Source organism: Neovison vison, chromosome 13, assembly GCF_020171115.1.
Source record: "Neovison vison isolate M4711 chromosome 13, ASM_NN_V1, whole genome shotgun sequence".
NCBI lineage: Eukaryota > Metazoa > Chordata > Mammalia > Carnivora > Mustelidae > Neogale > Neogale vison.
This window is the reverse complement of record NC_058103.1, coordinates 36818017-36843049: the sequence shown is the minus strand read 5'-3', so window position 1 is coordinate 36843049 and position 25033 is coordinate 36818017. Positions and strand designations below refer to the sequence as shown.

At 40.7% G+C, this 25033-nt stretch overlaps 1 protein-coding gene across 12 annotated transcripts in view; it reads left to right on the top strand.

Annotated features, from left to right (window-relative positions):
* The window catches only part of SYNE2 (spectrin repeat containing nuclear envelope protein 2), a 330800-nt gene that overhangs the window by 49327 nt on the left and 256440 nt on the right, over positions 1-25033 (top strand). For 11 of the 12 annotated variants that reach the window (XM_044231769.1, XM_044231767.1, XM_044231774.1 and 8 more), the window contains exon 2: positions 5067-5196. In XM_044231769.1, the coding sequence (XP_044087704.1) occupies positions 5118-5196 (79 nt within the window). In that variant the 5' untranslated portion in view covers positions 5067-5117. Of the gene's footprint in view, positions 1-5066; positions 5197-20485; positions 20517-25033 lie in introns of those variants that run through there. The other variant, XM_044231768.1, reaches the window with a different exon arrangement.

Sequence of the window (25033 nt, the reverse complement as noted above, 5' to 3'; positions counted from 1 at the left end):
CATTAAAATAAAAGTAAAAATGTTTCTCTTACTGCATTAGAAATGGGCACTCACCACTTGAAATTTTATACATACAGAAAAGCAAAAGGAAAGAAATAAAACTTATCCATAATTCTGTTCATGAGAGATAATCTCTACTCAGATTTTACTTTTGAGTTGAAAAAAAATTCTAGTCATAATAATCCGAAGTAAATGCCAACTTTATTTTATTTATTTATTTGAGAGAGTGTGGTCACAGAAGCAGAAGGGGCAGAGGAAGAGAAAGAAGGAGACTCTGTGCTGAGTGGGAAGCCTGACATGGACCTTGATCTGAGGGACTCTGGGATCAAGACCTGAGTGGAAGACAGAAGCTTAAGGGACTGAGCCACCCAGGCACCTGCCAACATTTTTTTAAAAAATGGAAATTCTCTAGTGTTTGAGGTTTTAGAGACACCAGAATAATATTAAGATATATTGCCTAAGCAAACAGCAGTGTTTTCCAAATAGCTGTGCCATTTATAAAAGTGTGCCTGTTAATTGATATGAATGTGAAAAACACAATTCACACCATTCCACTTGATTTTTGAATCTTTAATGCCATTGCATTAATACTTTACCCAGTCTTTGGTTATGTGCCTGGAGATGGTCCATTATTTTCATTCTAATCCCAGGATTTATCATGGAATTATGGGTAACTTTTATGTGAAAAGGAAGAGTCAAGCTATAAGGAGCCCCTGCCAAGGGCTCTGCTGAGCAAATTCTATCTCCACAGGGAAGAATGCTGTCTGCACGGGGAAGTTGGAACACAGATGAGATGGCCTTGGGGAGTTTGGTTGCCAGACCCTCGTGACTCCTATGGCCCCGTCGACACGCCCTTGTTCCTCTTTCTGCGTTCCTTTTTCACACCCTTTCTAGCTTCTCAATTCATATCCTGAGAAATCTCTTAAAGCTTTTCTTTTCTACTTTGTTCCAGTTTTTCATGGGCTCTCTTAGCAAGTAAAATCCTCTCTGGAGATGGTCGGCTGTTTCTCACCAAAAACAGTTGTGTTGGAAATATGATCATAAGTTGTCTTCAGTTGGGTCCTTGTGACCTCTGTAGCATGTTTTGAGAAATAATGGTACTAAGACAGTATTTGGGTTAATAATCTAACACTTCCAACTGATTCAGTCTCTAAAGTTTAATTTTACTTTTTTTTCAAAGTTGTTTATTTATCTGTCCGAGAGAGGGGGGGTGGGGTGGGCACAGCAGAGGGAAAAGCAGGTTCCCTATTCAGCAAGGAGTCAGATGTGGGACTCCATCCCAGGACCCTGGGATGAGCCAAAGGCAGACCCTTAAACTCTGAGTCACCCAGGTGTCCCCGTTTAGTTTTACTTTTGATGGACATATTTTAGAAGCTCTTAGAAATTCTTCAATACATAAAAAATTATTATATTTTATTGACTTCTTTGCTAATAAATTTTCCCTGTTAAAAACAGAAACCTCAGGGTGCCTGGGTGGCTTTGTTAAGTGACTGCCTTTGGCTTGGGTTATGATCCTGGGGTCCTGGGATCGAGCCCCACATCGGGCTCTCTGCTCAGTGGGGAGCCTGCTTCTCCCTCTCCTGTGCTGCTGTGCCTGCTTGTGTCTCTCACTCTCTCTGTCAGATAAATAAATAAAATCTTTAAAACAAACAAACAAACAAACAAACAGAAACCTCTTGGGAAAATACAGTTAACCCTTGAACAACATGGTGGTGAGAGGCGCTGACCCTTCTCCCTCACCACACACACAGTTAAAAATCCATGTAAAACTTTTGACTCTCCCTAGACTTAACTAATAGCCTATTGTGGAGCCTTACTGATAACACAGTTGATTAAAACATATTTTGTATGTTATATGTATTATATATAGTATTATAATCAAGTGAGCTAGAGAAAAGGAAATGTGAAGAAAATCATAAAGAAGAGAAAAATGTATTTCAGTACTATAAAATATCTTTGTACAAGTGGACCTGCGCAGTTCAAAGCCATGTTTGGGGTCAATTGTATTTATTTTAAGGTCTACACTTCTTTTCACTCATACGTTCTTTTTCTTCAACTTTAATGCACAATGTGGCAAATCTCACTTACCAGTCTAGTATGGGAACAGTTGATTCTCGGGTTATCAATTTGTTCTCTCTTGTTCTGGTTTTATTTTAAAGTCTTCCCTCTATGTTTAATACCTTATATTTGATTAATAGTAAATGGCAATAAGTGATTCTCAAAGACATTCTTATTAAATTCAAGATATTGTTTGAATAATGCTAATGGGATCATTCAGAGTGAAATAATGTTTTATAACAGGTACACTTCTGACAGTCATGTCTCTCTCCAGCTTGCACAGCTTGGGATGTGCCTTCTTTGCTTGCACAGCACCTTCTACATCCATTTCTAGAGGATTTCTTCATTCACTATTGTGTTCTTTTGTCATTCTCAGAAAATTGAATTCCTTGGGGCACCTGGTGGCTTGGTTGGCTGACTGAGACTTGATTTCAACTCAGGTCATGATCTCAGGGTTATGGGACTAGAGCCCTGTATTGGGTTCTGTGCCGAGCATGGAGCCTGCTTAAGATTCTCTCTCTCCGGGGTGCCTGGGTGGCTAAGTGGGTCGGAGCCTCTGCCTTCGGCTCGGGTCTTGATCCCGGGGTCCTGGGATCAAGCCCCATATCCGGCTCTCTGCTCAGCGGGGAGTCTGCTTCCTCCTCTCTCTCTGTCTGCCTCTCTGCCTGCTTGTGATCTCTGTCTGTCAAATAAATAAATAAAAATAAAATCTTGGGGCGCCTGGGTAGCTCAGTGGGTTAAAGCCTCTGCCTTCGGCTCAGGTCATGATCCCAGGGTCCTGGGATCAAGCCCCGCATCGGGCTCTCTGCTCAGCAGGGAGTCTGCTTCCTCCTCTCTCTCTGCCTGCCTGTCTACTTGTGATCTCTGTCTGTCAAATAAATAAATAAAAATCTTAAAAAATAAATAAAATCTTTAAAAAAAAAGATCCTCTCTCCCTCTGCTCCCCAGCACTTCCCTCGCCCAGGCCTGTTTGCAAGTATGTTCTCTCTCAAAAAAAAGAAAAGAAAAGAAATAGATTGAATTCCTTGAGAGCAGGAGCTAACATGTTTAAACTCTTGTTGAATAAATGAATGAAAAAAAGAGTAAATAAAATATGGCAGGGGTGCCTGGGTGGCTCAGTGGGTTAAAGCCTCTGCCTTCGGCTCAGGTCATGATCCCAGAGTCCTGGGATCAAGCCCTGCATTGGACTCTCTGCTCCATGGAGAGAGTTCTTCCTCCTCTTTCTCTGCCTGCCTCTCTGCCTACTTGTGATCTCTTTCTGTCAAATAAATAAATAAAATGTTTAAAAAAAAAAATATGGCAATTTGAGCCAGCTCTATGAGGTACCAACATGTATTGGTTAAAAGTGTAGACTCTGAAGCGAAAACTACCTGGATTCAAATCTTATTCCATCATTTGTTAGCTGTGTGTCCATAGACAACTGTATGTGACATTTTGTTTTGATTTTTCAACTCTTACAGTTACTATAAAGGTTAGATGAGGTCCTATACGCAAGGTACTGGAAGCAGTGCTTATGTGTAGTAAGTGCTGTGTAAGTATTTGCTACCATTGGTATTATGCCCCCCCCCATTGGTATTATGCCCCCCTTTAAAAATACAGTTGTGGCATGGAATAGTAGATGCCCTTAGGACATTCATTCAGGAATTCACTTTTTCTCCTGTCATCATGAATAAATGTTTTGTCTTCACTTGGATTCAGGAGCCCTTGGGCATTGGAAGGGGTAGTAGAGGTCCTCAATACATCAAAAGCTGAGAATGTTTGTACCTTTATCAATCATCAGGCTGCACAAGCTCACTTGAACAGCTTTTTCATGTTGGTTAGAAGCATATCAACTCAGTACAGTGACACTGTTAGATCAGGCAGGCTCTTGATTCATCTTAATTCCAAGGATAAGACAAATTAGTTATTAATTAACAAACAGTTTATCTGGTAGGTAAAATCTTTAACAACAGTGATCCATGGGAGAGCTAACAAAGGAGTTTTGGATGATAAATAGAGTGGGGAAGACGGAATTGAAATAGTCTGTTGGATATGATTGATTGTATTTAGCTGTTGACCTACAGTTTATTTTTAGTTGTATCCCTCCAAATACCTTATTATAAAGAATTTCTAACATATGGGAAAGGTAAAGGCTTTTACAGTGAACACCCATAATATATGGAACACACAGATTCTACCACTAATGTTTTGCTATACTTGTTTGATCGAGTATCTGTACATTTATCCATTCTTCTATTCATTCCCTAATACGTTTTTATATTTTTATTTATTTGGTTGGATTTGTTTTGATAGAAAAAGCCATTGTCTGTGTGGGAAAAGTCAAAATTTTCAGCCCTCAGGATACTAACAATGGCATACAAACACATGAAGCTGTAGAGTCGCACAGCAAGAATTAACTCTTACTGGGAAGATTCTTCAAGAGTCAAAGTGGGGGTTGAGAGAGAAGTGTGTGGAAAAGTAAGTGCTTGGGAAAATAATTCAATATAATAGATATTCTCCTCAAGACATTCTTTTTGATACACTTTTTTTTTTTTTTTAGTTTCACTTTGCAAGCTATGCAGGCTAGTATTGTTTCCAGTGAATGGCAACATTCATGGAGCAGAAAGGAACTAAGTGAAATAAAAAGTTATAAAGAAAATCCTTACAGGTTGCAGTGAACAATAAAATACAGAGGCCTAAGACGTCAATTTGTGTCAACTTGACTTCCTCTGAGCAAGTTATGGAATCTCATTGGGTGGTTTTCCTTTTCCCCCACCCGTGTAGGATCCACAGCGACCTCTCGCTGGGAGTCATGCCAGCAACTTGGATAGGTCACAGGGCAAAATCTTGATTAGGATTCAAAAAAGAAGGCGTAGTCACTTTGTTCCTCATGAACTACGGAAACACTCATAGAAAACTGCTTCTTTCGAAGGGCAGTTTTCGTTTGCTGTTGGTCTCTGGCAGTGTGTGTTTACTAGAAATACAGAGTTGCAGAGTCACTAATGAGCACTTACCCCTTTTGCTTTTAGTTCACTTCTTTAACTGAGATGGACATGATATAATCCCCGTGGAGTCAAAGGATGGCATCTAGTCCTGCGCCTCCCACCGAGGATGAACAGGTTTCCTTGGACATCGATGATCGCCATATTTCACTGCAAGGTAATTAAGATTTGGGGGGAGGGAGGGGTAACACCTGTAGTAACTGTGGAAACCTTACCCTCATCTTTCCTTCTACTGCTTTCTGACTCTCTTAGGTAGTTTTCCAATTGTAGGCCCTTTCAGTTTATATAAATGTCTTTATTGCTACCTCACCTCCCTAAGAAAGTAAAAAATACCTGGAAAGAATTTGGTATCACGGTTTCTTACTCTGAGCCTATGTATATTTTATTTGTAGTGAAAACAATTAACTGTGGTTTCCTTGGAATTGTTTGCACTTACTTTGCATCTTTTTGCATAGCCTCTTTTAAATGTATATCCTTATTTTGTGGAAAAAGAAAAGAATAGTTGTATGCTCCTAAGTGTATGGCCTTTCAATCCTGTGAATCAGTGCATTTATGCAAACTCAACACTGTCTATATTGGTTTGTTTTTTTTTTTTAGTGCTTCTTGTGGAGTTTGGCAATATTTGTTGAGTACTTTTAAAATTCATTAGAATTTTTGCCTTTGTTTATAAAGCAAATCTTGGAGCTGAGTAAAGTTAACTGGTATAGAAGAGATAAGGCTATGGTAAGCTTTTTGAAAATATTTTTGAAACTATTTTTTTAAAAAGATTTTTATAATTATTTATTTGACAGAGATCACAAGTAGGCAGAGGCAGAGAGAGAGAGGAGGAAGCAGGCTCCTTGCTGAGCAGAGAGCCTGATAGGGGGCTCGATCCCAGGACCCTGGTACCATGATCCGAGCCGAAGGCAGAGGCCCCAACCCACTGAGCCACCCAGGCGCCCCGAAACTGTATTTTAAAGTAATCTGTAAGATTATGTACAGTTTTTAAAAATTATTTTTTACTTATTAGAGAGAGACAAAGGGAGCCAGGGAGGAGCAAAGGAATGAGGATAAGCAGACCTCATGCTGAGTGCAGAGCCTGACATGGGGCTCCATTCCAGGACCCTGAGATCATGACCTGAGCTGAAATCAAGAGTTGGATGCTTAACCAACTGAGCCACCTAGGTGCCCCAAGATTATGTAGTTTTGTACAACATTCTTAGAATGTTTCTTAGAAGCCATAGATATTGAGTCATTTATTTTTATTTTATTTTTCACTTTATTTTTCATTGAGGTGTAATTGACATACAACATATTAGTTTAGTTTAGTGTTTAGTTTCAGATATATAACATAATGATTCAATATTTGTATATACTGTGAAATGATTGTCACGGCAAGTCTGGTTAATATCCATTACCATGTGTGATTATAGATTTTGTTTTCTTATGATGATAACTTTCTAGATTTGCTCTTTTTAGGTTTGATCTTAGGGGTGTCTGGGTGGCTCAATTGGTTAAGCATCTGCCTTTGGCTCAGGTCAATGTCTCAGGGTCCTGCGATGGAGGCATGGGACTCTCTGCTCAGCAGGGAGTCTGCTTCCCCCTCTGCCTCTGCCTCCCACTCATTCTCTCTCTTTCAAATAAATAAAGTATTTAAAACAAAAAAAGTTTTGATTTTAGATTTAGATTTGCTCTTCTTAGATTTTCAAATATACTGTAGAGTATTACTACAATTGCCATCCTGTACGTTCCTTGTATTTGAAGTCATTCATGATAAAGATCCAAAAATGACTTTCTTTACTGATAATTTTCTTTTTAATTAAAAATATGTTTGGAATGATTAGATTCTTGATTTTGGGGTCAGGAGCTATTGCAGTAGGCTATACCTACATGTATCAGGCTTTTAGAAGTAAATATCATGTAATTTGTATAGACTAAGAAACACGTGTTGAGTTAGTCTTTGAGGTAATAAGAATTTTAAAAATTTCCAGTAAGTACATTTTTGTAGTGTCATATAATGTCCATAAGTAACTGGAATTAAATTTTCACTTAACTAGGTATGGGGGATGGGTAAAATAGGGCTTGGGGATTAAGGAGGGGACTCGTGGTGAGGAGCACTGGGTGAGGCATGGAAGTTCTGGGTCCCTTATTGTACACCTGAAACTTATATGACGCTGTATGTTAACTCTACTGAAACTTAAAATAAAATAAAATTACATTAAAAGACTTTTCATTTAACTGGAAAGAAAGCCCCGATGTTCTTGTTTTTCTCTGAAGTTTTGGTTGCATGAGAGTAATAACTCATGTGACCTAAAACATACGAGGAAACCTAATTTCTGTCACTGGCTCTGGCACTTACTGGTTCTTTGAACTTGGACAAAAGACTTTTATCTGTTTTGAGTCTCCGTTTCCTCCTATTTGAAATATGGATGGCAATGCCAGTGTTGCACCTGTGTTTTCAAGATGAAAAAGAATGCATAGTGCCTGCCAAGGGCCTAGCTCAGTACCTGGCACAGAGTAGGAGTCGAATAAATGCGTTGTAAGTTCTTTTTATATATTTACAGCCAAAACCTTTGCGCCAAAGGGTTTCTTCTCTAGGAGCACACGGCTAGAGTAGAAGCTGCTCAGTGTATGGGGAAAAAACTGTCAACCAGAGTCTGGTTCTTACTGTTTGTTTTGCTTGTTTGTTTTGACAATTCTATTCAGTGGCTTCCCATCCCATGTAGGATAGTCTAGACTTCTTGGTATGGTTCACAGGCTGGTGTTCCTTTTTCTCTGCCCTTGTCTCCCACCTCGCCCCCATCAGCACCCTTTGTTCTAGCTGTGTGGCTGCCCAAGGGCCCATGCTCCCCCTGCCTGTGTGCTTTTCTTCAGGCTGTTCCCCCACAGTCTCCACACAGCCTTCTCCTGCAGGAAGACCTCCAGCTTGCCTGTCCCTCATCCATCCCTTATCCATCGCAAAGTCAGCCAGACTCAGCCTCCTCCTGATGTTCTCTCTTTGCCTGAGATTCATAGTCTCGTCTGTTCACCCAAAGTACTTATGTTAGCACTTACATAATATTATAAGTTTATATCATAGTATCATACATATTTTTATTTTTTATTTTTTAATCTTTATTTACTTATCTATTTATTTGCCAGAGAATGAGAGCTCAAGCAGGCAGAGTGGCGGGCAGAGGCAGAGAGAGAAGCAGGCTCCCTGCTCGACAAGGAGCCCAATGCGGGACTCGATCCCAGGACACTGGGCTCATGATCTGAGCCAAAGGCAGCGGCTCAACAGACTGAGCCACCCAGGCATCCCTCTGTGTGTGTGTGTGTGTGTGTGTGTGTGTGTGTATATATATATATATATATATTTTTTTTTTAAGATTTTATTTATTTGACAGAGAGAAATCACAAGTAGGAAGAGAGGCAGGCAGAGAGAGAGAGGGGAGAAAGCAGGCTCCCTGCGGAGCAGAGAGCCCGACGTGAGGCTCGATCCCAGGACCCTGGGATCATGACCTGAGCCGAAGGCAGAGGCTTTAACCCACTGAGCCACCCAAGCGCCCCTGTGTATATATATTTTTAAAGATTTTATTTGTCAGAGAAAGAAAGCTCAAGCAGGCAGAGTAGCAGTCAGAGGAAGGAGGAGAAGCATGCTCGCCGCTGATCAAGGAGCCAGATGTGGGACTTGATCCCGGGACTCTGGTATCCTGACCTGAGCCGAAGGGAGCCACTTAACCGATTGAGCCGCCCAGGTGTCCCTATAATTATATTTCCTGTTTTCTTCCCCCACTGCAGTGCGCTCCAAGACTTTTATGTCCCCGGCTCTAGCTTACACAGCACTCTTAGGCACATGATCTCATTCAGTCCTCAGAGATTTTTGTCTTTGAGCTCCAGAGAAGGAAGCTGTGGTTTAGGAAGGTGGGATTACTCTCCCAGAGTCACACAGCTAGTGAGCCAGGCGAGCTGGGGTTTGACCTGGAGGATAGTTTTCTTTCCACTGCACCACACCCCCTCACAGGTCAACACATGTAGACACATTTCAAAGAACAGTTTGAAAAAGGAATTTCCTTAGTGCTCTCTTTGGAAAATCTGCCCAAGTCTTAACCTTATTCTAGTTAATCCATAGTAAACTTTTACATCCATCTTCAAGTAACATTAATTATCTCAGGTTCTTGGGTTGCTCAGAATCATTAGAAAGTTACTGAGAAATGAATGGTTTCTTATAAGCATGTTTTGAATTATATTACATTAATACAGTCTGCTTTACAGTAAGAGATGAGTATGGGCTGTGTGGCAATGGGAATGTGATATACATTCACCACCAATGTGAATGATTTTTCTTCATGACCCATTTAGGGGAATGTGGTGCTGGATACATTGCTCTGTGGGGGGAGGGGTGGAAAGCCAGTGCTGGAATGTAGTCAGATTCACACCAGGTGAGTAGGGCTCCCATTAGCCAGGTACACTCAGGATGTCAACCAGGAAGTTCCCATGACTATAGGATGATGGCTTAGCTGTGAAATGAATAGATTTCTCAGGGTAAGTTCTGTACTAGTAATAGCAGATTTATAATTCAGCCTGAGTTGAAGAAAGAAGGAAAGAAAGAGAAAGAAGGAAAGAAAGGAAGGAAGAGTAAAAGAAGGGAAGGAAGGAGAGAGGAAAGGAGGGAAGAAGAAACCAATATATATTTCTAAAGGTAACTTTGGTTTCATAGCAGGATTTTTAGCTATTTGGACAAAAGATTGATAGACGATATTATATCCCTTAGCTACTCCTGAATGTCAGGCTGTTGGCAATAGTCTTAAAAGCATTTGGGTTTGTACACTATGTTATCAGACTTGTAGTTCATGAAATTCACATGTGCTTAATGATCCTTGGAGTAATATGAGAAAACAGATTTTATGTAATATGAGCAGCTCAGGATCACTGTTCCTAAGGAAGTTTTTTTCCTTCTAATTTCAGAACATTTTTTTAGAGACAGATAGAGACCTGTTTAACTTACAACGTCTACTTTACTTTAGCCAAACATATCTGCGATAAGACAATTATGCCATACCCTGACTTGGAATAATATACTCAAGAAAAAAATTAGGATGTCTGCATTGAAATGTAGTGAGTCATCGTTGATATGCTATGAAAACAGATTCCCGCGTTTGCAGGGCCTACAGTGAATCAGGCCCAGGAAATCAGGCAGTGCTTTGCTGAGATTCATAGAGCAGGACAACAAACAAGCAACTTTGTGTTTCTTTTTGTTCATCATTTGTGTGATCTTTGAGAAAATGTCGTTATGGAGGGTATGAAGGGATTTTTGAAGGCCTTTATTGTAGGGAGATATTTATGTTCTCAGTCTCTCAAGGAGCACTGCATTGAAATGTTTGGATTGTTAGGAAGGGAAAGAAATGGCGTTGCTGAATTTGAGCAGATTAATGTAAAAATGGAATTTATCTTAATTGAGTGCATTTTGTACTACTACAGATGGTCCATGTTTTATTTTTTTAAGCTGATGGTGATGTTTATTTTTTCAGTTTCTTCATTGATGGATGGTCTACATTTTTTTTTTTTTAAAGATTATTTATTTATTTATTTGAGAGAGAGAGACAGCGAGAGAGAGCATGAGCGAGGAGAAGGTCAGAGAGCGAAGCAGACTCCCCATGGAGCTGGGAGCCCGATGTGGGACTCGATCCCGGGACTCCAGGATCACGCCCTGAGCCGAAGGCAGTCGTCCAACCAACTGAGCCACCCAGGCGTCCCGATGGTCTACATTTTAAATAAAATAATATATGAAAGTTCAGGCTATGAAAATGATAAACAGCTGCTTTAAAAATTAGTTGCTTTACCAAAGTGTCCATTACAAAATTTCTTTAAATCTTTCCATTGGCTTTGTTATTTGGCAAAATAAAAGGTGCTTCTTTTCCTTTTAGCCTGAGAAAATAGTAAATACATATTTTGTATGAAACACCTGTGCCGAGCTCTTCAGGTGGGGAAGGGTGTGTTGAGGGAATAATTCCTTAGGGTATTAGATAGATATGATTGTGGAAGCAGTAAGGGGTAAAGTTGGATGAGTATCACAGAGTTTTCAAGTTGAGAGGGACTTTCTTTGCCATTCAATTTAATTTGAGACCAAAGTAGAAATTTCTAGATTAAGATCCCTGATGGAGAGAAATTCAAACCCAAGAGGTTTGGGGATTTTTGCCTTTAGGCAGCAGGTAGCTACCAGGTCTGGAGAGAGAGTTGGAGGTCAAAGTTGAACTTTAGGAGAGCAGTCTGGCTTGGGAGTGTAGGAAGACTTGAAGCAGGCCGGAGAGTGGAGTTGGGGAAACCAGTCTGGAAGGTTTGTGACCGTCTGGGTGTTGGGTAACACTTGCCTGGATTAGAGGTAAGCCCTGAATCTGAAAGTAGGGACAGATGTGAAAACCGTCAGGATGGAAGACTCAGCAGGATTCTGGAACTACTGAATATGGGCTGCAATGTCTAGAAGCTGCGCTGCCTTGGGAGATAGCAGTAGTGGCTGTCATGTCCACATTTTTTTTTTTTTTTAAGATTTTATTTATTTATTTGACTGAGATCACAAGTAGGCAGAGGCAGGCAGAGAGTGGAGGAAGCAGATTCCCCGCTGAGCAGGGAGCCCGATGTAGGGCTCGATCCCAGGACCCTGGGATCATGACCTGAGCCGAAAGCAGAGGCTTGAACCCACTGAGCCACCCAGGCACCCCTCACGTCCACATTATTAGTTCTCTTTCTGTTCAGTGTGTTCTCACTAAGTATTTAATAGCATCAAATAAGAAGGCCGTGGGGGATTGTTTTCTGTAGATGTGCTTAAAGTAAATTGTCGTAGATAAAATTTATGGCTTACAAGGAATCTCTTTGAGAACTTCATGTCATGGAAAGAGAAAGCATGACACAGGTAGAGGACCCATTTAAAAGTCAAATTAGTAAGGAGTGAATTGCCAGACTAGGCTGACTCACCGCGTGCTGTTATCCACAGCAGCTATGATGCTCTTCAACTGTTTTGGACACTTCCTTTATAGATTTCAGATTTCAGTTATTTCTTTAGAATCATTTTGTGGCCAGAAAAGGGTCTGAGAAATTCATGTGACAAGAGCAGATTGCTTTCAGCAATGAGGTAGGCCAGTGCTTTAGAAAAATAGCCCTTGAATACAGAATGTTATCATTAATCAGACAAAGAACTAAGAAGGAGTGTGTATCGATGACGTTTGCCACTGCACGAGGACTTAACTTTCATGCTCTTCTGCCAAAATGCTGGGGAATGGTTAGCTGTCCACGGGAACCTGTATAAAACCACGTTCAGCCCAGTTCCTATGTCATCTCAAACAATGCTCATCTGCTTGATGTAGTGTTTTCTTCAGATGATATATTTTAAAAGATTAAAAAACGCTCTGTGCCTTCTGGATAGACATTACTTGGTAGGGCTTGATAGTGAAATGCAGATCGCTGTTGGTTAGGTTATTACTCTGTCGAAATTTATTCATTATTTACTGAGTATCCATCTAAGGGAAGCTTTCAATCTGTGTGATATTCTTAGACATTATTCATGTTCAGTGGCCTAGATGATAAGCACAATAATGTAATGTTTTCATTTTATTCAGTTGCTCAGTAAACACCGAGCACCAACCACATGCGGTAGGCTTGTTTAAGGGAACAAAGATGTGAATGGATTGAGCACCTTCAGGAAGCACGTGGCCCAGCTGGGTTTCCGCTTGTCGATATCCTGTGAAAGTCAGAAAATGAGATGGGATGCAGAGTCAATCATTTTATATAACGAAGTCCTTCTTGCTCCTAATTTTGGACCCAACATAAAATTCAACCAAAATAGGACTGAATATGCTATCTGAGGTATCTTTTCACATTTCAGGTGTAGGGAGGTGAAAAATGAACGTGTTTTCTAGGTAATATTATCTGCGAGGTGAGTTATCTATCCTTCTCACTGTAAAAATCAAGGATTTTCCTAAAAACTTCCCTGGAGTGAGTTGTCTTCTTCTGAATCTCTTGTGATGGCTTTTTTTATGCTTGAGTTTCCTTTCCTTCTTGGACATCGCTTGCTTTAATAAGCTTCCTGAGTTCCTCCAAGTGTGTATTAGGTGTCCCGTGTAGGATGCTCCTTCATCTTTACTGCCAGTGACGTTTCTGATATATTTTAGGCTTTCAGTAGACAACAGTGTAATGAATAAATGAGTGGTCATTTCCAATATAAAAAAATACATAAAGCACCTGAATTAGAATAGTGGTTCAGTGTCCAGGAAAACCAGTGAGCGAGGATGGCAACACGGATCTCTATAGACATGAGGCAGTGATGTGTACTTACGGCATTTACAGGTGTATTGATGGTTTACTGTTGTATTCCTGAGACAAATTCAGTTTACCTTATGATGGCAAGTGAATGAAACTGTGTATAGTCTGAGGAAGAGGAATGGGATTAATAAAAGGCTTCTGGGTGGAATTTCTACCCTTTTACAGCCAGGTCCCCAATTTGGAACTTTGATGGCATGATGAAGGAAGAGTAAGGGGAGGACACGCACTGTTAGGCAGTATTTCTGCTTCCCTAGCTGTTCAGAGTGCTCAGTTATTAGGAGTGAAAGCAGATCATCTCTGGGGGCTTTTTTAGGGATTAGGAGATTGTTATACCCAGAGAAATTAATCAAATCATGGTTCTTCAGTGGCTATCAGGGCAGTACTGTCCCAACACAAAAGCTTCCAGAAAGTTCCTGATATCATAGTAGCTGATGGTGTCATTTGCTGTGTTTTCTTAGAAGATTACTTGCCTTGATACTGTAAAGCTTTATAATCTTAAAATGTTCCAATTATGTGGAGAATAAAATAGCTCTGCAAGCAGCAGTATTTGCACTGTATGATCTCTTTAAGAGAGAAAAAAATTTTTTTCTTGGGTTGTATATATACAGTTTTGGCTTCTGGGAACTTTGGTTTTGTTTTTGCGAGGAGTGTGGGGATAAGCTTACTTTATTCTGGGTCAGTTACATTTTGAAAACTAGGGCAAGATAAATCCAGGGTCATTTAGAGTCCTGTTAAAGTAGGTTAACAAAGATCTCATTCATTCCTTATAGAAATCAGAATCCTTTTTAATTAGCCCCATGGGAGATACAAGAGTTTTCTGAGCTTTTGTGTATGTGTATGTTTCAGGAGGGAGTATAATTATTCAGAGCTTGAAGTAGTATATTAGGAAAAATAAAATTCAAAATAATTTCCCCTTGAAAATGGGAAAGTAAGAAGTCGATATAAGAGATTAGTTTATAACCATTTGGTGGGGCTAGCGTGTGATTCTACGCTCTAAAAATTAGAGGTTATTCTAAATGTGCTCTTCAAGAGATTACCTCCTCCATCTGATTTCAGCGTTGGTGATTACAATTTCTCTGATGGCTGTGTTTTTCTAAAACATTCAGGGAATTTTTGATAAAAGGTAACTGCATTTATTATTTTCAATATACGTATGAGAACTGAAGGTTACTACCACCAGGTATTTTTAGAATCATTTAAAAATAGTACATAAAAGGATAGGAAGGATTTATCAGAGAAATGAACTGTTTAAGGTTCTAAATGTGTGTATTTTTGGAGGCGAGACATGAGATTCTGGGTAAATAATCTCTCCTAGTCATTGACAGCCTGTGCGGTGATGCGTGTTGAATGAGCATAGAAAGAAAATGGCGGAAGAATGGCTACGCACGCTTGCTCTCTGCCCCCAGGCTGGAGCTGCACTCACTGGTCATGCCTTGGTCTTTTCCGTCTTTATTAAAACGGGTCTGCCAGTTGCATCAGCAACTAAATGTTGTAAGATGAAAGGCACCTGGCTCAAATCAGAACACAAACAGCCTTTATCAAATTTGAATAACATTTAAGATTTTCCAAAACATGGTGATTGTTGGCCCTGTCTTCAGTTAAGTAGGCTTATTAATAGTGGGAACTAGTTAAGTGGTGTGTCTCTGTCTGCCTCAGTCTGAATGTTTATGTGGCAGAACTTCTAGCATGGTTTGATTTCTCGGAAACAAAAGGTTGCAAAAGGATAGGGGGATTCACACTTACTGATTCATCACACAGTCATGGTTTTTATGAGTACAGGTGACTCTCTTCATTGATACGTTCATGCCACATGTGTTTCCTGAGACCCTACTCTGTACCCTACTATTTTGGGTTAAGAGAATATTAAGATGAACAACTCCAACAAGCTTCATATGCCCACAGTGCTTGTATTTCAGTTATTAGAGAGACAATGAATAAATTAATGAGAAAAATATCAATGCCTGGTAAATGCTATGGGGAGGATTAGAAATGGGTTTATTTGATGATTTCCTGCTTTCTTTTGATCAAATGGTCAGTGAAGGTCTTTGAGGAGGAGACATTTAAGGAATGATTATAACACAAAGGAGCTGCCAAGCAAAGAACAAGGGAAGAGTGTTTCAGGGTGAAGCAGTTCTAAAGGAAAAGTTCAATGACGGAAACAAACTTGGTGAATTCATGGAGCCTGGTGAGATGGTTTGGAGAACAAGGCAAGACAGAACTGGATCAGGCCGGGGGATTTGTCAGCTCTAAGGGAAGGTGTATGGATGGGAAACCACTGGATGGTTTAGTTAGGGGAGTAACATGATCTGGTTTACATTTTCCAAAATATCTGGCTGCTGGGTGGAGAGGGGATTAATCTGAGTGATAGGAGGGGAAGTGTAAAGCCAGTTCAGATGCTTTTATTGTCCAGGTGAACTACCAGAGTAGTTTGGATAGTAGTAGGGTGATAAGGATGGGATAAAGAATCATGAATTTTTTTTTTTTTTAAGGATACTTGTGAATGTTGAGATGTATGAAGTGATTAGTAAGAGAGATCAAGGATAACTTCTAAATTTTTGCTTTGAGCAGTTGAGTAGTTGATTATGTAATTTAGTGCTCTGAGGAAGACTGATAGACAAGTTTTGGGGAGATTAAGAGTTTGTTTTTGCTATGATAGATATGAGATGCTCATTTGATACCCAAATGGACACGTCAAGTAGACAGATGTGAGGATCCAGAGTCCTAGGGAGGGATATAGATTTGGGAGCCATCAGTATGTGGCTGGTATATTTGCAGTTAAAACCATGGCGTGATCTGACCATTTGGACCTTTCAGTGTTTCGAGGTCAAGCAGAAGAGGAAGAAAAGCAAGGGACACTGAGAAGGAGTACTGAAGGCCAAAGGAGGAAAACCAGGCCAGTGTGATGACATGGAAACCTCTAGATGAAGATATTTCTAGAACCAGGGAGTGGTGCCTGCATGGCTCAGTTGTCTGCCTTTGGCTCAGGTCATGATCTCAGGGTCCTGGGATCGAGTCTGCTTTTCCCTCTCCTTCTGCCCTTCCCCCTTGCTCTTGCTTGCTGGCTCACTCTCAAATAAATAAATGAGATCTTCAAAATTAAAAAAGGTGGTAATTCAACCACATTGACGAGAAATGGCCAGTGGATTGGGCTCATAGAATTAGTTGGTGGCTCTAACAGGGTTAGCCATACTCCAGTGGTGGAGATGGAGGCCTGACTGCAGTGGGTGGGAGAGAGAATGGAGGTGAGGAAGTAGAGACAATGATTTAACCAACACTTTGAAGAAATTTTGCTGTGAAGGGGAGCAGAGATATCATGTTCTCTTGTTGAAGAGAAACATAGGACTTTTTAAGGTAAGAGATACTACTCCATTATTTGTTATGCTTTTTCTAAGTATAGGTTAATCTATCCTTAGATCCCAATTCATTTATTTGTCCATTCATCATTTGACAAGTGCTTTTGAACAACTCTGGTGTATAAGAAAGACACTGTGGTGAACACACGGGATGACACAGAATGTGCTGTCCTACAATGTTTCTTCTGATTACAGAGAGACAGCAAGTGCATAGACTATTATGGAATGATATGGGTGTGCTCCGGGAGAGAGAAGACATGGTACTCTGGAAGTACAGAGTAGGGGCACCCACCAGTCTTGAGGTCAGGGACGGCTTCCCAGGGCAAGTGGTTTCTAAGTTTTAGACCTAAAGTATGTTAGCACATGAACAGGGTGGAGATGAGGCAAGTGCCCCAGATAGTGGTAGCAGCATAGTAAAGGCAGAAGGGGGGCTGAACATGGCACATTCAAGGAGATGGATGCTCAGTGAGACCAAGGAGTGCATTTTGAAGGAGAAAGTGAACAGAGGAAGTTGTAAAAGGTCATGGGAATATATTGGGGTTTGAGTTATTTCCAGAGACCAAGAAAGAAGAAGTGATTGAAGGATTGAGTGGAGACATATTCAGAACTGGTTTTAGAAATCATGGGGATGCATTGTGGAGTGCGGTCTTATGGGAGGGAATGTGGAGACAGAATGACCAGTGGAAGTCTGTTAGGGTGGGTCAGCTGAGAGATAGTGGTGTCCTGATCTAGGAGGTGCCCACCACGTTGGAGAGAGATAGGCATCAAGAGATACCTTGGGCTTTACATTCTTTAAATTCTTAAATTTTATCTTAATTTATCTTAATTTTAGGTTTATTTGGGTAATCATTAGATCTTTTTGATTGACTGGGTATGGGAGAGGGAGGTGAGGGAAGTATTAAAGATGATTCAGGTTTATTCTTGGGCAGAAGAGTAGATCATGGAAGCATTCTCTGGAAAAAAAAAAAAATCCTGGGCGCCTGGGTGGCTCAGTGGGTTAAGCCTCTGCCTTCGGCTCAGTTCATCGTCTCAGGGTCAAGCCCACATTGGGCTCTCTGCTCAGCAGAGAGCCTGCTTCCCTTCCTCTCTCTGCCTGCCTCTCTGCCTACTTGTGATCTCTCTCTCTGTCAAATAAATAAATAAAATCTTTAAATAAAAAAAAAATCCCAAAGAACACCTTTGGTGAGGGAGGGAGTTGGTTAGAGATGACGACTCCCTTCTGGCAACGTTGACTTTGAAGTGTCTGTGGAATAACTAAGTGGGGATACCCATGAAACTCAAGAGAAGCAGACACCTGGGCTGACAATAAAGATTTGAAACTCATAAGTATGTAAATAGTAATTCGTTCCTAAGGAGTAGTTGAAAATATCTAGAAAAAGAGAACATTATAGAGATAGAAGAAGCAAAACAAGGTATAACAAAGTCTGAGAAGGGGTATCACTAGAAGTAGGAAGGATAATCATGGAAACCAATGAAGGAGAACATTTCAAGAAGGAGAGGGTAGTAAGCAGTATCGGAAGTTTCAAGCCACCTAGCATGTTCTGAGAAATACCCACGGGGTTGAGCAATGAGAATATTACAGGTAGCCTCACTGAGAATCGGATGGAGTAGTTGGGGTTGAAGCTAGTTTTCTCTTGGTGAGTTGAAAAGTACGTCGTAGGTAAGGATGTGAAGATAGCAAGTATACACAATACTTTGAAGAAGTTTGGGTTTGGGGGCGCCTGGGTGGCTCAGTGGGTTAGGCCGCTGCCTTCGGCTCAGGTCATGATCTCAGGGTCCTGGGATCGAGCCCCGCATCGGGCTCTCTGCTCAGCAGGGAGCCTGCTTCCTCCTCTCTCTCTGCCTGCCTCTCTGCCTACTTGTGATCTCTCTTTGTCAAATAAATAAATAAAATCTTTAAATAAAAAAAAAAAAGAAGTTTGGGTTTAATGTAGGGGAGAGATAGGTGCTAAGCTGGAGGGGCCATGGAGATGACATTTCAGCTGAGTTTTAATTATGATGAAAAAACCATGGATTTTGGTATCAGTCAGATCTGGATATGAATGACCTATCAGATGTGAGATCTACAGCACAGTATATAGGACATAGGGCACTTTTAATAAGTGTTTATTGAATGAGTGATTAAAAATCCTTCATCTTGGGCGCCTGGGTGGCTCAGTGGGTTGGGCCGCTGCCTTCGGCTCAGTTCATGATCTCGGGGTTCTGGGATTGAGTCCCGCATAGGGCTCTCTGCTCAGCAGGGAGCCTGCTTCCCTCTCTCTCTCTCTCTCTCTCTGCCTGCCTCTCTGCCTACTGTGATCTCTCTCTGTCAAATAAATAAATAAAATTTAAAAAAAAATCCTGCATCTTCTGGGAGCTACCATTTTCTCATTTCTCACAAAATGCCTGCCTGACCACTTCATTGGAAGTGTTTAATGAAATGATGTCATTGTTCCTAACTCTGAATTCCTCCTTACTCCTGGACACAAGTTGGTTCAGCAAGCCTTCTGAGCCCCTTCAAGTGTGTCTTAGGATACCTGTAAATTATCACAGATTTGTATTGAGTTACATTATATTATAATATATATTATTTCATCCCTATTTTGGCTAAGCCTTTCCTGTTCCCTTGTGTTGTCTCAGGAATAAATCACATGTGTAAATCAGTCCAGTTTCAGAGGTGTTTCTCAGAGTGAGCTGTGTGATTTCCTTGAATTGGAGACTCTGGGAGTTGGGACCTAGAACTCTGACCTCGATCGCTGACCCTCAGTAATTCGCTGGCATTCAAATTGTAAGAACCCAGATCTGTGATCATAGCACAGATCACTTCAGTGTGGTCTGGCTCTTTTGTTCTCAGAAGTCAGGGCTCAGGCTCACATGTCATGATTCTCAAAAGAAAAGCACTCAGTTTTATATAGTAGATGAAAGGTAGTAAGGAGTAAGAAATACGTGTTGAAAGAAATGGAATTGTTTCTTTGGTTTATTCATTCCACAAATATCTGTTGAGCAACTCAGATGAGTCAGAAGAGGGTGAGAAAGAGACGAGCAAATAGCACCCCAAATTCTAGGCATTTTATCTGTATTCTGGGCTCATTTGCATGTGCTAGAAATACAAGGTTTGCTTATGCAGAGAGAGCCAGGAGCTATGTTCCAGGGAGGCTGGAAACAAAAGCCTCAGTGTGAGAATCTCAGGTGTTTCACGGGGTGTGGTTCGCTCGTGTGGCAACACGAAGAGACTGGATGCCACATGCTGAGGCCCAAAGTAGAAACCATTTGTTGTATGTTGTATATTTCCCCAATAAATTCAGTATTTAAAATCTCTACATTGGGGAAAAATAGCCACAAAACCCCATTCCCTTCTCCCCCAGCCATTTAACTATTCATTCAACAAACATTTTCTGAATTCCTATCACATGTGGTAGTGCTTCAGGAAAAGCAGGAGCAAAAACAGACCTAGGCTCTCAGGGAGCCAATAGGCTAATGAGAAGGCCCATCTTAATCAAGTAGGCTCCCAGATATTATTTCATTTTTTTTTTTTTTGGAAAAGGGGAAGGAGGTTAGATCTATTGGCTGACGCAGAGAATGGATTGAAGGGAGCAGAGCAGACCTGGTTGGCTGTGGGAGGAGCGGGGAGGAGCAGGCCCTGTCTGATGGCAGTTGGGGAGGGAGGGCTAGGGGAGCACAGTGGTGCCTAGTGGTGTAGGAAGGAAGTGTACCTGGGAGCAAATTTGGCCCGATTTGTGGTAGGCTGTACTTGGGGATGATGAAGGAGGGTGGCATTAAATATGTGAGGTGGAAACACTGGGGAGGGCAGGTGAGGGGAGGGGGAGGGAAGGAGGGTGTGACTTGAGTCCTGGAATGCGGAGTCTGACGGGTGAGTGCTGCTTTTGCGGTAGTGCCGACACAGATTCTCCAGGGGAAAGATATTGACATACAAGAGTGTTGGGGGGTGCTTGGGTAGCTCAGTGGATTAAGTGTCAGACAGACTCTTGGTTTCAGTTCAGGTCATGGTCTCATGGGTAGTGGTGGTGGGCTCCACGCTCAGCAGGGAGTCTGCTCTAGATTCTGCACCTCCCTCTACTCTCTCTCTTTCAAATAAATAAATCCTAAAAAAAAAAAAAAGATTTTGTTGATTTATTTGACAGAGAGAGAAATCACAAGTAAGCAGAGCAGCAGGCGGCGGGGTGGGGGGGTGGGTGGGGAAAGCCGACTCCCTGCTGAGCAGAGAGCCCAATGTGGGACTCAATCCCAGGACCCTGAGACCATGACTTGAGCCGAAAGCAGAGGCTTTAACCCACTGAGCCACCCAGGCGCCCCTGAGATAAATAAATCTTTAAAAAAAGTGTTGAGATTGAGATAGGGTTGCATGCTGTGCTTATGAATTTTGTTAGCCAGGTGTTACCTTCTAAACTCAGCTTTTCTCATTTATCAGCGGAATCTCTGTCTTGGTATGATTTATTTTTCTTGCTGGCTTTTTTGTTTGCTCATGGTTGGTTGCAAGAAAATGTGTAGTAAATTGTCCCCCTGCTTTTTCTGTTAGTTAATAGCTTCCCCTTTTGTAGTTCAGTAACACACCTTTTCCTGTTTTTTCTTCAAATATTTTAGGCTTTTCTTATTTTGATTGTGCATGCCTATGTGGTTTTATTCCCTTTGTTTCTTCATTTATTTCTGTTTGTTGTCATCTCCGTGAGAAACAATTAAAGAGGTGGCCTTATTATTTTAAGTTCCCTTTCTGTTCGCTAACAGCTTGATTAAGATTCTTTGAGATGACTGGTGGGGCAAATGGCTAGACGGTGTCACATTATTTTTTGGATTTAGTTAGCCTTACCATTTCTGTCCCAGCGGGACAATGAGTTGGCATTGTTGTTTTAAGGAATGACAACAGGGTCTCGTTATAGCACCCGCCCTTTTGTTCAAGACATTTTATTCATCAGAGAAAGAAATTGTCCAGGGGTTCTAAAAGCAATGACCAGGACAAAACATAGGCCTAGTAACTGTTGTCAGTAAGTGATTCTTCTCCACAGTAAGATGGTTTGATCTTAATACTCTTAATACTTAATAAGTCTTTCAGTTGGCAAATATTTGAGTACTTTTTTTTTTTTTTAAGATTTTATTTATTTGATACAGAGAGAGATCACAAGTAGGCAGAGAGGCAGACAGAGAGGAAGAAGCAGGCTCCCCGCTGAGCAGAGAGCCTTACGTGGGGCTCCATCCCGGGACCCTGAGATCATGACCTGAGCTGAAGGCAGAGGCTTAACCCACTGAGCCACCCAGGCGCCCCACTGAGTACTTTAAAAAAAAGATTTTATTTTATTTATTTGACAGAGAGAGAGAGACAGCGAGAGAGGGAACACCAGCAAGGGGAGTGGGAGAGAGAGAAGCAGACTTCCTACTGAACAGGAAGCCCCATGCGGTGCTCAAAACCAAGACCCTGGGACCATGACCTGAGCCCAAGGCAGACTACTTAACAACTGAGCCACCCAGGTGCCCCTTACTGAGTCCTTCTTATCTACAAGGCACTGTGCTAAGGGGAAGCAAAACCACAAAAGCATCAGTGTTTAACTTTAAAGTTCATATATACATTGAGTAGGAGAAGAAGAACCATATGTCCTTATGTGGCTGTAGTGTATAAGCGGCAAGTAGTAATTATCATAAGGTAGAGGTAGGCTGTTGGGCCATACACAGAGCTGTCCTTTAATAATAAAAATACAGATAGAAGGGCACCTGGCTGGCTCAGTCGGTAGACCATGTGACTCTGTATCTCAGGGTTGTAAGTTCAAACCTTCAGTGTAGAAATTACTTAAAAATCTTAAAAAAAAAAAAACAGATAGAATAGGAGTAAACATACTACATTACAGCTTGCTTTTTTTTCAATTAAGAATATATCCATATCAGTACATATGTATCTATTTGTTCTTTTTATTGGCCAGATATTTTTTTCTTACTTTCTGGTAATTTGGAAAGGTTATGATCTCCTTTTGAAATATTTCTTATAGCTTAGCAGATGCTTTTTAACTTAAAGAAGTATACCTAAATCTCTGCTTTTTGAATTATCAACGTAAGAAATGAAGCTATCATGTATATTCATTTAATTTACATATACATACATTCATTCAACAAATACTGATTGAGGCACTCCTACTTTCGAGATACTATTCTAGAAGCTAGTGACCCAGTGACCAACCTAAAATCCTTGCCCTTTTAGAATTTATGTTCTTTATATTTAATCTGTCTAGAAGGACGCACAGGAAACTTAATTAATGTTGTTTTCTGGGAAGGGAGAATGGGAGGTTTGAGGGAATTAAGATTAACTTTTAATTTTGAGTACTGCTTGGAAAATGTTTTATGAGTATTATATATCACTTTAATAACAATAAGAAAAAAATGCAGTAAATTGCTGTGGAAGATTAGAACTAGAAGAGATTATATCTATTTCTCGTTAGGAAGAGGGGGGCATTTGAATATAGTAATTTTTAACAGATGTCCATTGAATGCCCAACGTGTACTTTGTGCTGGGTGCTGAGTTTTTATAAGTGGGAGGTGGGGAGGATTGGCTGTTCCAGAGGATACATGGCATGGCAATGAAGAAAAGAGTGAAACTTTGGGTGAAACTTAACTGGGGAATTGTGGATTTCTAGTTTGCTGGAAAAGTAGGATATGCGTCGAGAAGTCTTGGGAGATGAGTCAGGAAAATTAGACTGGAGGCAAACTATGAATGACCTAGAATGTTAGGCTGAAAATTTAGAATTTATTCACTAAGGAATGAAGGAATGATCAAAAGATTTTAATGAGGAGAATGACGGAGGAGAATGACAGATCAAAGGAGTGAATCTGGAGCCAAGTGCAGTAAGTCTATTAGCAATAAACCAATATAGAAAGAGAAGAAGAAATCCCTGGATAGAAGGAGATTGCAAACCTTCCTCAGGGAACTCATGCAGGAGAGGACATTCTTGGATAAGGCACATTGTAATAACGCATTGCTCGGTGTTTAAGTGGAAACGTGTACTAGGGATTCTGAGGTGTAACTGCTTTTGAACTTCCTACTCCCGGGGAGGACTGCTGGAGTCAACATTTCAATTAATTAACTAATTAATTAATTATTTGGGGGAGAGTCAACATTTTAAATTAACTCTCTTGTGAAGCTCCCTAGCCTTGTAGTTTTCTTGGGAACCTTATAGTGAATTTAAAATCCATACTTCTTAACTGAGCTTAACTCCATTTGTTTTCATTTAAGGTGCCTTCCAGCTAAGGAAGGCTATGTGTTGCCAGCTCACAAAAGGCAGATTGAATAAGAACAAACTCAGGGATTAAATGTATTTTTATGGTAATGACGTCTAAAGAAAACCTTTGCCTACTCTGTCTTGCTTCTCAAATTCAGTCAGATATTTTCCAAGAATGATAGTCACAGATATCAGCATGGGCCTGAATAAAATTCACTACATTTTTCTATGTTATCCGTATTTATTTTTTGCCTTAAAAATCAGGATGGAGAATTTCTCATTCTCAACTCCTTGGCGTTTTACAGAGAAATCCATCATTTGACTAGATTTTACTATTCTTTTTAATTCTTTCACTTTTTAAAATCCCTAACAGCTGCTGATTCTATTCTCTACATGCCATTTTGAGAAGTGTTTTACTATTTTATCAGAAACTTACCCCAGAAATTACAAAATAAAATCTGGCAGTTGGAAAAAAAAAATCTCACCCACTCAAATTAAGTTGCTTTATAAAGCAGTTGGTTCTCAATTATTTTTTTTCCCAATGGGTCAGCCTTTGAAAGGAACAAATGGTTACTTATCCTGTCATAGGGTGAGCTGTTTGGCTCTGGCTCCTGTTGAATTAATAGTGCTTTTCAGGGATAAGACAGTATGAAAATGTGAGAAAAGTGTGTCAAGGGACAAATAAAATGGCACGTACTAAGCCATTTAATTCAGCTGTTGCAAAGGTGTTTTAATTGTACTTGGGACGTCTTTGTTTGCCATTCAGCAAAGGGTCCTTGTTGCATTTGAAGGGTTCTGATTTCCAGGATGACGAGTTGTTCTCTAAATGTGCACAATGAGTTTGTTAAAAGCCATGAAGTTTCTTTTCTAAATCCTCTTCTGAAGATTTCACTTGGGCTTTGTTTTCTTTGCTAAACTGGAGAATACCGGTGGGGATTTGTTTTGGCAGCTTCTCTTTTTGTTTCCCCCCCTCTTTTCCATTAGATTTTATCAAATTAGGACAGGAATCACGTAGGGGTTTTCTCTGGAAAAGTTTTGATCGTTTTCAGTTTCTGTCCCTGTCTGGACTGGATTAGGTGCACCCAGTTTGAACAATCCACTTAGAACCCTGGTATCCCTGCCTCTTTCACAGCCTAGGGAAGTTCCTTTCTGTTTGCCCAGTACCAAGACC